We start from the raw sequence: 17,217 nt of genomic DNA, 5'->3' as shown, positions 1-17,217 counted from the left end.
GCGCACGTGCCACGTGCGGCACCATATCCCAGAGCGGGATGAAATAAGGAGAACAGACCTTTCGTCTGGCATGCGAAGACGCCAAACCCTTCGTATGCAGTGAATCGATCAGGAGACCTGGAGGAGAATGCCGCAAGGAGGCATCGCCATGTGCAGAGCTGCAGCCAATCAACGTTGACGTGTGCTGCAGATCATTTTCTTTGACTAGGGACTTAAAGCCAATGTGCTGAATTTGTAGATCTAATTTTTTGATAATAATGCTGTTTGTATTCAAGTAATGTAAATTTAGGGTCGTTTGAGCAACACAAAAATAATATTTGTCAGAAGTTAACAACATTTCTTGATTAAATCTAGCACAGCGTCTTCGATGGGCCCACCGAACCTGCTTCAACCGGATTTGTGAGTAAGTGAGATCTCTCCTTATAAAAACAATGATTTCTGACTTTACAAATATATTCTATTTTTGTGTGTGCATTTAAATAACGATACGCCATATAATTAGCCAAATGACATTTAAATAATTTTTACGATTCGATTAAAGTAAATTTTGGTAGCATTATGATTAGGGGTTAAATACATCGTAAGCAATAATAAGAATTTTAGGAGCGAATAAGATTTTGTAGATGATAAGATGATGAGATTTGATAACGTTTTGTTATCGTTTTGGGCATTTGGCCAACATGAATGAATTTATGCAGTTCTTTGTTTTGATTGATTGATTCTTTTTCCAATATGTTGGAGTAATTTGAATTAGTTTTCGTGGATCGATCTTGATGCTGCCGCAATGTGAATTAGAATTATAATATAATAATAAACTTTGATTAAGGGATAACCGCAAACATAATCTCTCGAGTTATTATGGCAGGGGGGGGGCAGAAAGGGATGGCGAATAACAGCTAGCCACCCCTACTCCTGGTGTTCTCTTGATTAGCTTACTGGTCCGTCCGCGTATACCAGAATCCGAATATATCCTTTGTTGTTTTGAACTGTAGATTACAGTTAGTGCACTTAAAACTTTTCTTTTGCGTAGTGCAGTGTGTATATAGGGAAGATGAGGAAAACCCACGACAATCCGACGAGCTTAGCAAAGAGCAATGCTAGAAGTGCACGAAACCGAATCTCCTTATACACTAGGTTACCCTTAACCCGGTGAACACAGGCCAGGGAGCCCTGACGGGCAACCGACGATCCTAGTCTGGCTGATATAGAAAGACAAGGGGGAACCGACTAGCTGGCTGGCTACTACAGCTAAGAGATGGAATCTCTAAAATATGCTACGTTTATGTAGATGACGTCATAATATTCTCCAAAACGAAAGAGGACCATGTAAAAGATGTAGATTGGGTACTCAATAAACTTTTGGAGGCAGGCATGAGGGTATCCCAAGAAAAGTCAAAGTTCTTTAAAAAGAGCGTTGAATACTTGGGATTCATCGTATCGCACGGGGGGCTTAAAACATCACCTGAAAAGGTAAAAGCCATTAAGGAATTTCCCCCACCCAAATCGCTCTTCGACCTCAGGTCATTCCTAGGGTTAGCAAGCTACTACAGTTGCTTCATAAAAAACTTTGCGACAATCGCAAGACCCTTGACAAATATTCTGAAAGGGGAATATGGAAAAGCCAGTAAATATCAGTCAAGAAAAATTGACATAGATTTGACAAAGGAGCAAAGAGAATCTTTTGACAGACTGAGAGAAATCTTAGCATCGGAAGACGTTCTCATACCCAGACTTTAAGAGGCCATTCGATCTAACGACGGATGCGTCAGGCTTTGGTCTGGGGGCAGTGCTATCTCAAGACGGCCGCCCAATCACCATGATATCACGCGTCCTGCGTGATTGCGAGAAAAATTATGCGACCAACGAGCGGGAACTCCTCGCTATTGTATGGGCATTAAAAAATCTCCGGAATTACCTCTACGGGGTAAAAGACTTGCAAATCTTCACTGACCATCAACCGTTAACCTTCGCCGTCTCCGACAAAAATCCTAATGCAAAGCTGAAACGCTGAAAAGGAATTATATATATTAGTGGACGCACTGTCCCGCCAGCACATAAACGCCCTCCAAGACGGGCAAGAATCGGACATGGCAACCGTGCATAGCGAACAGTCGCTAACTTACACGATTGACCCAACTGACAATCCCGTAAACTGCTTCCGGAATCAAATAAAAATTGAAGAAGGAAACGGCTTTTCGGTAGATCTTGTTTAAGAGCAAAGTCAGGCACGTGATCAGAATACAAAATCGCGACAACCTACTAAAAGCCCTACAAGATGCTGTGAGTGCAGAGGTAGTAAATGCAATACATTGCTCATTACCAACCCTAGCGTTCATTCAACATCAACTAGTTGAATTATTCCCCGTGCACTTCCTTCAAGTATGCGAAGAGCTTTGTACATGACATAACAAAGGGAAATAGTTGTAACAGAGCACAACAGGGCTCATCGAGCAGCACAGGAAAATGTTAAACAAATCCTGAGGGATTATTTCTTCCCGAAAATGCTGCGGTTAGCAACAGAAGTAACTGCAAACTGTAAAATCTGCTCCATGGCAAAATACAAACGCCACCCATCCAAGCAGGCAGTAGCAGTAACACCCATCCCTTCCTCCGTAGGAGAAATCCTACACATAGACATTTTCTCAACGGACGGGACACTTTTCTCACCTGCGTCGATAAATTCTCAAAGTTCGCTACAGTGCAAAAGATCGCATCAAGGGCTATTGTGGATATTAAAGCTCCTCTACTACACATAATTAATTTTTTTCCCAAACCCAAAACAATTTACTGTGACAATGAAAAGTCATTAAATTCCGAAACCATTAAGTCTTTTCTTTTGAACCATTTCAACATAACAGTCTCAAACGCTCCACCTCTGCATAGCACCTCAAATGGACAGGTAGAGAGGTTTCATAGCACCCTGGCAGAAATAGTCAGATGTCTGAAACTTGGAAGCAACTTAAACGATACGGTTGAACTAATTCTCCTCGCAACAAATAAATACAATAGCTCAATCCACTCGGTAACCGACAGGAAACCAATGGAGGTAATTCATTCAAAACCTGTAGAATTCGAGAGGAAAATTAACAGGAAAATCCAGCAGGCGCAAGACAGGAGCCTAGACCAGGTAAACAAAGACAGGACTTACAAAAACTATCAGGTCGGCGAGAAAGTTTTTTTGAAAACGAACAGACGCCTAGGTAACAAGCTCTCACCACTTTGTTCGGAAGAGGTTGTTGAAGCGGACCCGGGGACAACGGTCCTAATTAAAGAGAGAGTGGTCCATAAGGACAACCATATTCGCTAGACTCTCTAACCTAATTTTCGCATTTTTTATACTTTTTAGGTTAATAAAGTACATCCTATTTCTGACACTAACGGCTGTTAGGACGGACGCGACTGTAAGACTAAATGACTATACGAACGCAGACTACATACCAATAGAATACGGTAACATCATAGTGTGGGAGTCCTATGGGTACTTACAGCACGCGACGAACATGACGTCATACGAAGACTACGCGGACCAGACGGAGACATTAACTAAGACATTCACTGACGACCACCGGATACCGGTAATAAAGACGGACCTCGGACATATTCGCAAGTTGGTAGTTACCCTTAAGTTCCACCATAGGGCTGCTAGAAGTCTCAACATACTCGGGACAGCCTTAAAGGTTGTTGCGGGCACTCCCGACTTCAATGATTGGGAGCAGGTAAAATTCAATCAGAAATCTGTAACGTCCTGTCGTCCACGGGTAGTCAGCGGGACGTCCAGGGTCTGTGCAGATATATTTATTTGGTTCAGGCGTGGTTGCTGTAAGAGATTCCGACTCCGTCCCAGAGTAGAACGCTAGAGGATTATGCCGTAAATGTATCTTAATGTTTATTTACTTAAAAGGTACAATTCTCAATAATATCATGCCGGATCTCGATTCGGGGTTACGCCGTAGTTCCGATTCGTCCTCCTCGTCCTGCTTTGCGGCTATCCAGTAGGGAAGATGCCGATAGTTTCGCCCAAAGGTGGGTCTGTGGCCTTAAAAGCCACCCACAAGCGAATGCGTTTGGACTCGAAAGTCATCCACGAGAGGCTGCGTTCAGACTCGAAAGTCAACTGAACCCAGTGGTTGTCGGACTCGAAAGTCAGCTCAGCGACGTTTGTTGGACTCGAAAGTCAGCTCGGAGACGTTCGTTGGACTCGAAAGTCAGCTCGGAGAAGTTCGGACTCGAAAGTCTGCAGATTCGGACTCGAAAGTCAGCTCGAAGACGTTTGGACTCGAAAGTCTGCAGATTCGGACTCGAAAGTCAGCAGAGAGAAGCGGACTCTGAAGTCGGCAGTATTTTGGACTCGCAAGTCAGCAGAGAGAATCGGACTCGAAAGTCGGCAGTGCTTTGGGACTCGAAAGTCAGCAGAGAGAATCGGACTCGAAAGTCGGCAGTGTTTTGGACTCGAAAGTCAGCAGAGAGACTTGGACTCGAAAGTCGGCAGTGTTTTGGACTCGCAAGTCAGCAGAGAGACTCGGACTCGAAAGTCTGCAGTATTTTGGACTCGCAAGTCAAAGAGAGGATCGGACTCGAAAGTCGGCAGTATTTTTGGACTCGCAAGTCAACAGAGAGAATTGGACTCGAAAGTGGGCAGAGATCCTAACTACGATTTATAAATAGGAACCTGAGTTCCCAAAAAAGTGACTTCGCTGCTAACTACTGGGGAGGTTAACTCGACCCAATCGCAGTCGGCTGCTAAGTGATTCCTCCAGGGCCGTGGCCCGCTTTATATAGGCCCTGGTGAGACTTCAGTGTGGCCAGAGTCTTGTGCGGGATTTACCCGAATAGTGTGGCCAGTCGTTCGGTCTAGTGTGACCCTCCGCTCGCGATCAGTGGCGCGCGCGAATTACAGTATAGAGGATGTATACTGTGTCCAATCCAGTCCAGTCCAGTGGGTCCGATGGATATTTCCAGAGTCTCTTAGTGATTTCTCCCGGTTATAATAATAAGAACCTTCCTTTTGTGCAGTCAAAAATATAATGAATCTTTATTGTGCTCTAAACTCTCAAGTGTCTTATGGAATAAAGAATGTATATAATGTATCTAAGGGAATGAATGGAATGGAATGGGATGGGAAGTGCAAAGTGGGGGGCGGCGATGTGGCCGCAACAATGTGTGCGGTAACTCCTCACCCCCGAGAGTGGAGAGAGGGCCATAACGGAGGGATGGTCGGCTCCACAAAGGTAGGTACAATGGGTGGTTGCGGTAAGAAAATGGTCTTTGTTTTGTGGCAAAGTCGAAGGGTGGTAATGAGGATAAGGATTATTAGGATTGCTGAATACATGGCCGTGAATTTGTAGTGTGTTATCACGTTCATGTTGGCGATTCTTCCAGCTGTTGACATGGCTTCCATATGTAATTTCTCCAATGACAATGGTTTTATTGTTTGGTTTCTAGTTATCTTGACGAGTGGTGGGAGTATGAAAGTGAAATGATCGTTCTCTACTAGTTCCTGGTCGCTGTATTCTATGTCGTTTATCCACACGGTGCAGTTTGTGTACCGTATTAGGAACGAGCCGTTTAAGCAAGTGTCTTCGTAGCACGTTGATTTGATGGTAAGGTTTTTCCCGTTGAAGATGAAAATGAATCCTTTCTCTGCTTCAAATATGTCCAACTTATCACCAGCGTCTATTACATCGCATTTTGTTTCTTTGGCGTTGTTGATGATATCCGATAAACAACCGCTGTTTTGTGTTGGCGGTTTTGTGTGGGTTTTTGGGCAGAAAAATTCTTGTTCTACCTTAAGGCAGCTTTCATGGAATTGGTATAGGGTGTTGTTGTCGTGGGCCACGAATTCAGGGGATATGATGAAGTGTGAATTGTTTAGGGGTAAGGGTATTATGTGGGTGAAGTTATACATTTGTATGTTAAAAATTGGTATCTTAACGCTAAATAATAATTTGGTATTGAAAGTGTAGCAAGATGGAGTAAGAATGTTATAAATGTGTTCGTCTAATAGAATATTAATATTTTGTGTGTTTAACATATTTCTTATGGTGTCTATTTGTTGTTTATTAAACAAAAGTTTTGGGATTAAGCCTAGCTTGCTGGCCAAAAGACTTTCAGCAATGTTGTTAATGTGTTCCGTCAGAGTATCAATGTTTTAGTTTATTCGGTTAATGTATTGAAGGGTGTAGATGTTTTCCCTATCTTCCCGAAGTTCTTTAAAAATGGCATTTTGTGTTGAGTCTAAGAAGGATTGTAGTTTAACCTGTTCCTTGTTAATATGGTCCGTAATGTTGTTGAATCTAATGATAACTTGTTTGTCAAAATTTGCCTGGTTCTCCTGCTCTTTCTTTAAAAAGTCGGAAGTGTCCCTTAAGTTTTTTATTTCCGCAAGGATATTTTTCCCGTCGTTGTCGTCTAAGTTACCCGAAATCGATTTCAGAATAGTACCCAAACCGTTGATTAGGCCTCTTTTCCTTCTCACATGTGGTAGTAAGGTGTCTATTCTGTCCTCTAATTGTTGTAGTTTCCCTTTTATTATTTCCCGTGAGATTTCAAACGTTACATCCAGTCTGAGAGCTTTTAACGTGTCCCTTATCCCGGAAAGGCATACTTTGAAATCCTGGACGTCTACAATATGGGTTAGGATTTTATGGCTTTGAGTTACGTGAGCATTTCCTAGGTGTATGAATGCAAGGGGTGAAGATCCATTGAGTCTTTCCAATGAGAAGGACTGTGCGGTGGAATGGGATGCTCTGAAATGAGTCAGGTGGATGGGTTGTTAAGTCGTTTCCGAATTGTTTTCCTAATCTTTTGTTTATGTAATTTCTGTTGCCTGGTGGTTAGTAGTGTGACTCCTTTGTCAGCCTTGACTTTATGTAGGGAGAATCTAGGTGTTAGCTTATTTCTCCTATTTTCCTTCCTAAAAATGCCGTCCTCGGCTTCAACTTGGATCGGTGGTTCCCTATCCTCGTTTAGTTTGGTCAATCTTTTATCTGTTGGGTTATTTAGATGTTCCTGTATTTTAGGGTACAATTCCCTTCTAAATTCTGCCATGAAAGAGTTCAAATGGCGTATGCGAAGTGCTAGAGTGGATTGCATTGTTATAAGTTGTTACCACTTCCGAAAATATTTCGGCATGGTCAGATTCGAGCTGAAGCTCCTTCCTGCGATTTTCTACTATTCTATATAACTCAGTGAAAGTCGAATGAAGTCTTTCAACAGGTGCATTTCCCGTTGATTGTTGGAAAGAGGTAATTTGAATAACTATGTTGTATTGATTCAGAAAATCAGTGAATAAATTCCCGGAAAATTCTGCGCCTTGATCGAATACTAATTTCTTTGGTAGGCCGAAGGTGCTAAAGAATTGTGAGAGTGCTGCAATGACTTTAATTGAATTCCTGTTAGATAATGGGTATGCTTGTGCAAATTTGGAGAATTTGTCAATGACAGTCAGGTTATTCGTGTTGTTGATTGTGTAGATGTCGATGTGAATAACATCTAAAGGCCCTGTTGGTGCTGGTGGAGCTTGCATGAAAGGTCTATGAGGTTGTCTATCATATTTAAGCGTTAGGCAAACATCACAGTCTTTGATTATTTGGGTTACGATCTCTTTCATACGTGGGAAATAAATGTCTCTTTTGAGATGGCTAACGGTCTCATCAATTCCTCTGTGATTACTATTAAGGTGATACGATTGGATCCTCCTCTTTTGTTCATCTGGGTCAGGAAGATCGATTAGAAGTGAAGAGCAACGACAAATGTTGTACAGGTTGTTTCCTGTGAAATAGTTGTTGTATGCTTCTTCAATTATACAAAAGATGTTATCTGGTGCTAGTATGGCATGCGTCTTGTTTGGTTTGAGGATGGTTTGAAGTATACTAGTGATTGAATCAAACGTATACTCTGGTTCTGAGAAGGTACGTCTTATTTTATGAGGGAAAGGTGTTATTAGCTGTACCGGGACTGAGGGTCCAATTTGGAAGATTACTTGGATGTTAAAGTAATTTATAGGTTTTTGAACGACTGTTATTCTCGGTGGGTCCTCGTTTATATTTAAGTTCGGTTCTATCCTGCTGAGTGCATCAGCTACAACATTTTGTGAACCTTTTTTATAAACTACCTCATAGTCGTATGCGGCGAGGGTGGTTTTCCACCGAAGTAATTTTGGGTTTTGCCCTTTCAAATTTTCTAACCAGACTAATGGTTTGTGGTCAGTTACTATTTTGAATCTGCGACCGAAGAGGTAGGGTCTAAAATGCCCTACAGACCAAACAATTGCAAGCATCTCCTTCTCTATTGTTGAATATCTAACCTCTGTATCGGATAGTGTTCGGCTGGCAAATGCGATGGGCCTATCGTTTGTGCTGGGTCCGTGGCATAGTTGCTTGCATCTGTGGTTAGTGTGAATATTTTAGTGAAGTTTGGATACGCAAGTATCGGGTCATTACACAAAAGGTTTTTTGAATAGGCTACCGCTTCCTTAAATTCGTCGTCAATCACTATTGACTTCTTGCCCTTTAGCTGTCTAGTTAGCGGTTTGGTTATTCCCGCGAAGTCCCTTATGAACTTCCTATAATAACCTAATAAGCCCAGGAAGGACTTAATTTCCCTAACGGTTTTTGGACAAGGGAAATCCTTTATGGCTTGAATTTTATCTGGATTGGGTTTAACCCCTTCCTGTGTAACGATGTGCCCTAAAAAATCAATTTCTTTTCTCAAGAAATTGCACTTAGACGGTTGTATCTTTAGGTTCGCTTCTTGTAGTTTAGCGAACACTGATTTGATGTCTGAAATATGGCTTTGTAACGAAGGGGAGAATATTATGATGTCGTCAAGGTACACAAGGCAAACTTTCCCTATTAAGTCTCCCAGGACGTTGTCCATGACGCGTTGAAAGGTTGCCGGTGCGTTTTTGAGACCGAACGGCATCCTTGTGAACTCATAGTGTCCGTTTTCTACAGTGAACGCTGTTTTGTTTGCGTCCTGTGGGTTCATCTCAATCTGGTGAAAGCCGCTAGCCAAATCGATTGTTGTAAAATATTTTGTTTTCCCGATACTGTCTAGTATGTCCGCTATATTCGGAGTTGGATATCTGTCCGAGATAGTTTTTTCGTTTAGTTTGCGGAAGTCTATCACCAGTCGCCATTTTTTGTGGCCCAATGCATCGGCTTTCTTGAGTACCACCCATACGGGTGCACTCCAAGGGGAGTGGCTATTCCTGATAATATTTTGTTGGAGCATTTTTGTGATTTGCTTCCGAACTTCCTCTTTGTGTATGAAGGGGTATCTATACGATTTGGTATGTATAGGGACGTCGTCTACTGTAGGGATTGAATGTTTGACAACATTTGAAAACGTCAGCTGGTTATCTTCATTATGGAAAAGTTTTTTGAATTGTTTGCAAAGTTTTATGAGGTTCTGTGTCTCTTCGTCGTTCAAGTGTCCTGTTTGAATTTCCAGTTCTGATTGTAAGTTTGTGAGTTGTGGAGTTTTTCCTGCGAACATGCAGTATAAGTATTCGTAGTCTTGTACTGGGGTGTTTTCTGCTTGTAATGACTCTTCGAGGTATAACGTTTGGTCGTAGTTTGACCCGTTACAAACTTCAAAGTGTGCGAAACCGGCAACTGCGGTGTAAAGCCCTCCGGTGATTTCTAAGTCATTGTTTAGAGTTGTCGTTTCGAGTAGAAAATCCCCGTCCATGACATTTACAGGGAGTTGTACCCGTATCTTAGTGTTTAGTGGTACAATGTGTGTAGTATCCACTGGGTTTACGCTTGTTAAGATTGGTAGGGACGATTTCATTATTTCTAAGACGGAGTCTGCTATATTTATTTTTGCATCTAAGCCTTCTAGGAAGTCCATGCCCAGAAGACCATTAAAATGTGGGTGGAAATCGAATAAAAAGGATTTTGGTTCGCCTTTTGTACGAAATTGTTCGAAGCTAATTGAGTTCGTGTATTCTTGGATTTGGAATTTGTTAAGAACTGTATGGATATTGATGGGGGTGTTCAATTTTTTTATGTGGTCCTTTGCGATTAGGGCCGGTTTCACAAAAGAATAAGTGGAACCGGTGTCTATTAGAAATTTATGGGGATTTGTTGTGAAAAATTCTGAAGTTAAGAGAACATAAGGTAGGGATTTGCCGTGGGATTTCTTGTTTAAGAACCCAATTGGTTGTCCGAGGCTTCTTGTGAAAAATTTGCGCCATCGTTAATGTTGCAAGAGGCCGAAGAAGTATTATTGGTCGAACCTGTGTTGTTTCGGAACGGGTTTTGATTCCTGGTCGAGTCGTTACCCTGGCAGTTCTGAGACTGTTGTCGATTGTCGTTTGTTCTGTTATTATTATGGTTGCTATTACCGCCTGAGTGTCTGTAATTATTTTGATTTCTTTGGTAAGGTCGGTTTCGGTCGCTTGAATTGTCTCGGTTGCGATATTGGCGATCGTTAGAATTGTCACGGCGATAATTCTTCTGTTGGTCGTTAGAGTTCTGGTAGTAAAAGCTTTGTTCTATTTGTGCCAATTCATAAGCTTGTTCGATAGATTCTGGGTTTCGGGACCTGATTATTGTCCTTAATGGGCCATTTAGTCCGACAATGAATGCATTAAGACAAATGTCAGCGTAAAGAGCGTGTTTCTCTGTAGCATTTTGGGCATTGGTGTTTAAGTTATTCAGAGACACCAGTTGGCTTCTCAATTTTGCTATAGCAAAGAATAACTTGTTAATAGATAATCCACTCTGTATGGTCTGAATTTCCCGAATTAATACGGCCTCTGTTTTCTTGCTTGAATAAAGTCGTCTGAGGTTTGCTTTGATTACCTCCCAGATAAGTGGTGTGCCACAATGGTTCAATTCATCATGAGCCTTGCCCTTTATCCTACCACGAATAGACCTAAGTATCATCTGTCCATATGGCGTCTGATCCACGGACCGGATGAGTACCAATAGCTCCTCCACACCGGTTATGAAGACTTCTAGATTATCGGATGGGCCCTCGTAAGTTGGTAAATGTTCTATGAATGCCAAAACATCTTTCGGGGTTAGGGTTGTGTTGACAATGGTCAGCGAGTTACTAATTGTAGGGCTGAGAGAGCCCGAAGCATTACCCGAGTCTAAGTGATTCATGTTGTTGTTAAAATGTTGGGGTTCTTCTACCTGATCACGTTGTTCTGCGTCCTCGTTTTCCCTAATGTCTGGCAAACTACCTCCGCTTCTCAACCCTAGTCTCCTTTTAGCTGCAGTGACTTTTTTTAGCATTGGTTTTACTTATTTAATAATGTTATTCTACGTGTTTGTGTATACAATCGTGTGTGTTCTTATTTATATGTGTGTAAACTTGCGTAAGTGAAATTTGTTAGATTGTTTGTTTTGTTTGTTTTGTGTGTTTTCCGGTGATATCTCTTTCCGTGTTGTGTTTAGTGTTGTTGACTGTAATATACATATATATATGGGATTAGTGATTTGGTTTACATTTAATAATATATGTGATAATAGGCTAGTGAACGTGTGGCGACCAAAAGAAAAGAAGAATATATTCGGTGGGGGAACCGTGACGTAATTACTTGAATTCAATTCTTTGTTAGTGCACAACTGTAATTTCCCGTTCTGTATCTGGGTTCAAACTGTCGTGTCAGCGTTTTTCGCTCGACGTATCTCGTGAAGGCATTTGGTTTCTTTTTTTTCAACTTTGTGTATATTTTATTTTCTCGGCTCTTAAGGTCTGTGGGTCCGGTGCCTTATCGACGTTCGATGTGCACATATTCGGCCACAAAGAGGAGGAGAGTTTGTTTAAAGTATGCACGATATATATGTATTTTATTTTTCCTTCTATTATTTTTTATACTTGACTATATGGTCCCGGTGCTTTATCAGAGTTTGATATGCACATATTCGGTCATATAGAGGGGATTTGTATGTGAGAGAGGAAAGAATTATTAAAAAGAATTTAATTATTAAATGTGTGATCCCGGTGCATTATCGGCGTTTGATGTGCACATATTCGGTCACAATTAGAAAAATGCGAAAAAGGGGAAAAAAAAAAAATTTATTATTAAAACGAAATTATTTTTAATTAAAGAAATTTTATTAAAAAATTTTATTACTATTAATTAAAAAAAAATTGTAGTAAATTTTGTATTATTAATTTGTGATCCCGGTGCATTATCAGCGTTTGATGTGCACATATTCGGTCACAATGAGAAAAATGCGAAAAAGAAAAAAAAATTTTATTATTAAAACAAAATTATTTTTAATTAATGAAATTTTATTAAAAAAAATGTTTATTGTTATTAATTTAAAAAAATTTTTATTAAATTTTTGTATTTTTAATTTTTGATCCCGGTGCATTATCAGCGTTTGATGTGCACATATTCGGTCACAATAAAGAGGAAAAGTTTATTTATTAAATATGTGATCCCGGTGTATTATCAGCGTTTGATGTACACGTATTCGGTCACAATGGGGAATTTGCATACAGAAATTTATTTATTTGATTACGTGGTCCCGGTGCATTATCAGCGTTTGATGTGCACATATTCGGTCACGAATTTTATAATTGAGAATTTATTACATATACTAGCGCCAAATTAACCACTTTTTCAAGAATGCGGGCCCGGTGCATTATCAGCGTTTGATGTGCACATATTCGGCCACAACTTGGGTAGGCACTCACACTTGTACACTCACATGAATTGGTTTATTTCACACGTATATTTTTTTCTGTTGCATTATTTCCTTTTCTTTATTAATATTTTTTTTTTGTTTGTAAAAGAATTATTATTTTATTAGTTTTCCATTTTTATTTCCTTCTTTTTTTGTTTCACCGCCACTAGTTCACATACCTGTCTTACAGAAATAGTACGATAAGGAGGTGGAGCATTTTTAATCTCCTGTTCGAATCCGGCTGCGCCAATTACAGTATAGAGGATGTATACTGTGTCCAATCCATCCAGTCCAGTCCAGTGGGTCCGATGGATATTTCCAGAGTCTCTTAGTGATTTCTCCCGGTTATAATAATAAGAACCTTCCTTTTGTGCAGTCAAAAATATAATGAATCTTTATTGTGCTCTAAACTCTCAAGTGTCTTATGGAATAAAGAATGTATATAATGTATCTAAGGGAATGAATGGAATGGAATGGGATGGGAAGTGCAAAGTAGGCAGATTGGAGTCGGAGCGAGAATCTGCTGTATTGGTGGTTTCACGAAGCTTTTGCCGTTTTAGCGATTGGTTTCGCTTCCGCTCGGATTCCAACTCAGCGTTTATGTCCCCAGTCCAGGTTGATGACCATTCATCCAAGTCGCTGGGGTTTGGGGGGCGGCGATGTGGCCGCAACAATGTGTGCGGTAACTCGCGCGCATTCAATTCAAATTATCTTCATAATGTTGCCAATCCATTTCTTATGTCCCTAAGTGTTTCTATTTTATTCTATCGCATATATAATGTGCGCCTACAGGCGTCACAAATCATTAATGAAAGCGGACGAGGGACAGACAGAGCTAAATATCAAGTTTCAAGAACGTCTAAACGAACTCGCTAACGCGATGAATCAAATCCAGAAATTCGAGTCAGATAAAGAAACACACCTTTTGGAAATCATCTTAGCAAAAAATAGAATCGTCATCACAGATTTGGAAAACATATTAATGGGCTTAACCCTAGCAAAATTAAACTTTGTAAGTCCAGCAATCCTTGATAACTTCGACATTGGCGAATTTAAAGACATGCAGCCTATTAATGTTAGCTTAATAGAATTATTAGAAGTATCTAGTATTAGTGTTTTTCAAACCCCAGACATCCTCCACTTCCTCATTAAAATCCCTAAACCTAAGTTTACATGTAAGCAAATTACGGTCTACCCGGTCCAGCACCATAATAAAATCTTGGACCTCGAGAAAGGAAACTTGGTCGCCGAATGCCCCGAACGAAACCTGAATATCGGGCACTGCAAGACAACAGTCGGTGCCACCTTTTGCAAGGAGCTACAGGAAGACACGTGTGCTCAGCAATTGATATCTGGAACCATTGCGCATTGTTCCACACTGCCAGGCCATCTTGATCCAATTACTGTGGTGGACCACGGCACTGTCATTGTAAATGAGGCCAACGTGACTGTGACTGATGACCAAGGCCGAGATCAGAGAATAACCGGAACTTACCTGGTGACATTTACGGACCGAGTGAACCTCAACGGAACCTGGTTCATTAACCAACTGGGGAACTCGATGAAGAAGCCCGCTGTATCAGCCATGACTGTGGTCAACGTCACGACACACCAAAACCGGTTAAGCCTACCACTCCTCCACGCACTAAGCTTGACGAACCTCCAGCACATCGGAACCCTTCGGGATAAGCTTACCATGCTCCTTTATTAACTACTCGCCGCCTTTCTACTGTGCTCCACTGTTTGGCTTGGATACCGCCATCTTAAGACCAATAGCCATGCAGTCTCTGGAACCCTTGACGACGCACAGTAGCGCCTCTCGAACAAAAGCCGTTGCAAAAATCGAAAAAGTCATAATCGCAAAATCGATTTAAACCATAAGAAATCGATAGAGAATTTCCCAAGGATTCCGAATCTGTAACCAAACAAATTTTCAGATTTTTTTTTGAGGAAGATATGAGCATTCAAAGTCGAAATTGTTTTCCGTGTATGCGTCATACAACAAAAAATAGGTAAATTAGTATATTTTCAGGTAATATTACACAAAAACTACATAACCAATTGTCTTGATTTTTTTTAAGTGACAGGTATATTCATGACCTCTTATTCAAATTAAAAAAAACGGTAGTTTTGTGTGGGCTTGTACAGGTAAATTGCTACCTGCCAGGTGTCCATTTTTTCAACTTTTTCTGGCTAAAGTAGTCTATAACTTCTAAAGCTGCCCAGAGCCGGCTACTACACTATGACTACGCACTGCGTGTATCTTTCCTGAATCAGAATCCCTTTAGAAAGTCTGCGTCCAGCTGCGACTCTGGCATTGCGAAGCAAAACACTGAAACAACTCAGAGTAAAATATACCAAAATACGGACACAATTTCATACAAACCAACAAAAAAATACTAACTGTAGCGCTCATGGTTCTGTAGCGGTTAAACTTGGAACAAAAAAAAATATGTTTTTTCAGTTTTCAAATTATTTTTATTTAAGCAAACACATTAAAATAAAGATAAAAAATTAAATAAAAAATATTTTTTAAAAATTGTCTTCATTGAGAAAAAAATATTTCTTCACTTTGATAACCTTTAAAAAGGCGAATGAGTGGGCGTGGCAGATTTTCCAATACATATGTAAATTTTACAACAATTACCTGTCAAATGGCGTTTAAATTATTTAGTTATCTTGTTTTGTTAAAAAGTTATGATTTTTGCAACGTAAAATGAGAAAAGGCGCTACTGTGCGACGGAGGGGAACCTCGATATGTGCAAAGCTCACATGAGCTTTCTGAGCTGATGAACGATGCTGGCGGCGCCGATAAGAGCACATTTCGAGAATAAGAAGCTTCACTCAATTTTGTATCTCCTATGTTTACACATAACTATAATATTTATTAGATTTAAAATTAATGTAGGTCGCTATGTTTTCTTTATGTCCTTTTCAGTATGTTTCCAATGCCTTAATTTATGCTTAATATCTGTGCAACAGGTAATTCTTCTTATATACTTGAAATGGAAGGCAGTATAGATGTATCCCATAGCCATACCTTGCTGCGCATACTTGCAAAGCAGAGATCTGGCCTTAAAATTTGACACATAAACGCTCAAAGTCTGCCGAAAAAAATTGAGGAGTTCAGATATATGTTTGTCAATTCTGGGTTAGATGTCATATGCGTATCTGAAACGTGGTTTGTACAAGATTTTCGTGTCAGTCATGGGGGGGGTGTAGCAATTTTTGTGTCTAAAAAATTAAAGACAAAGTTCGTATGTAAGCATCCGGATAATAGTCAGATAGAATATATTTTCCTAGAGATAAGCAATAAATTTGCATCAAGTAAAATTCTTATTGGATGCATTTACCGCCCACGATGTGATATTACTTATAATGAAATAATTAGTTTGCTAGGAGATATATCGCTAAATTATGCAGACATTATAGTAGCTGGAGATCTGAATAGCAACAAGCTGAGGGAAAAACATCTCAAAAATGAATTTGAATCTTTAGGCATGCACTTGGTAAACTCTGTATTTCCAACACATTTCAGCAGAACTTGCAGCTCTTTGTTAGATGTCTTCTTTGTTTCTGACGCTAAAAAAGTATATCTGTTTGACCAACTCATCGTGCCTTCGTTCTCAAAACATGACCTTATATATTTGACCTACAACTTTGACCTCCAATACAATGACGAATCGATAGTATTTAGAGACTTTAAGAACCTTGACTATGGCTTGCTTATGACTGAATTTGATAAGTGCACCTGGAATAATATTTTCGTATCTCCAACAGTAGACCAGCAACTTGCACAGTTTCAAAACAACATCAGCTATTTATACGAAAACTTTGTTCCGGTCAAAACAAAAGTGATTAAACATTCCGTCAAATCTTGGTTTAATAATGACATTAAGCTAGCAATAAAATCCCGAAATGACGCATACCAAAAGTGGAAAAGGTATAGGACGCCAGAACATTATGGACGATTTAAATTACTGAGAAAGACGGTGACCAAACTAATTGACTCTGCAAAGACTAACTTTTATAGCAGTAAATTCCAAACAACAGCATCCACCTCACACACTTGGGTGCGATGAGCCAAGCGAAACCGCCTGCAGGCCGGGATGACGAGACCCAGGCATTAGCAGTAGCTAGAGCAGAGGAGGAACTGCTGAGAAATTTCCAGCGCAACAAGCAGAAGATGCAACACTCGCCTCCCGCGAGCATGCCAGAGAAGCAACCGGTGTCGGCACCGCCAAATGTGCAGGGACCCGTGTTTGTTTTCGGCGAGACTGAGGAGGAAACGGCTACTCCGAAGAGAAGCTGGGATGCTGTGAGCCCCGATGTGAACCAGTCAGGAGCGCACAAGAAGCAGAGAGTGGACACTAGCGCACCAGCACTAGCCGAAAAGCTGGGGAAGATGCTAGACGAGATGATCGCCAAGTTCACGGATACCAAGACCAACAACAAAAAGGTGGTCCGCCACGTCACCCAGGGGACAATCGACTCCATGCTGGCGATGAAAAAGCTGCAGGTCGACATCAGTGCAGCGCTGGCCGAGGGTCACACCAAGGGCTCT

General features: G+C 40.7%; 1 protein-coding gene across 1 annotated transcript in view; it reads left to right on the top strand.

The window, feature by feature from the left end:
- The window catches only part of LOC138929155 (uncharacterized), a 229,375-nt gene extending 216,375 nt beyond the window's left edge, over window positions 1-13,000 (top strand). Inside the window, exon 4 of the mRNA XM_070288367.1 lies at window positions 12,844-13,000. Coding sequence (XP_070144468.1) covers window positions 12,844-12,985 — 142 coding nt within the window. The 3' untranslated portion in view covers window positions 12,986-13,000. The remainder of the gene's footprint in view (window positions 1-12,843) is intronic.
- Window positions 13,001-17,217: the final 4,217 nt, after the last annotated feature.

This window comes from Drosophila kikkawai, chromosome X (assembly GCF_030179895.1).
Source record: "Drosophila kikkawai strain 14028-0561.14 chromosome X, DkikHiC1v2, whole genome shotgun sequence".
Classification (NCBI taxonomy): Eukaryota; Metazoa; Arthropoda; class Insecta; order Diptera; family Drosophilidae; genus Drosophila; species Drosophila kikkawai.
Note: the sequence above shows the minus strand (reverse complement) of the source record. Positions and strands in the feature narration are given on the sequence as shown.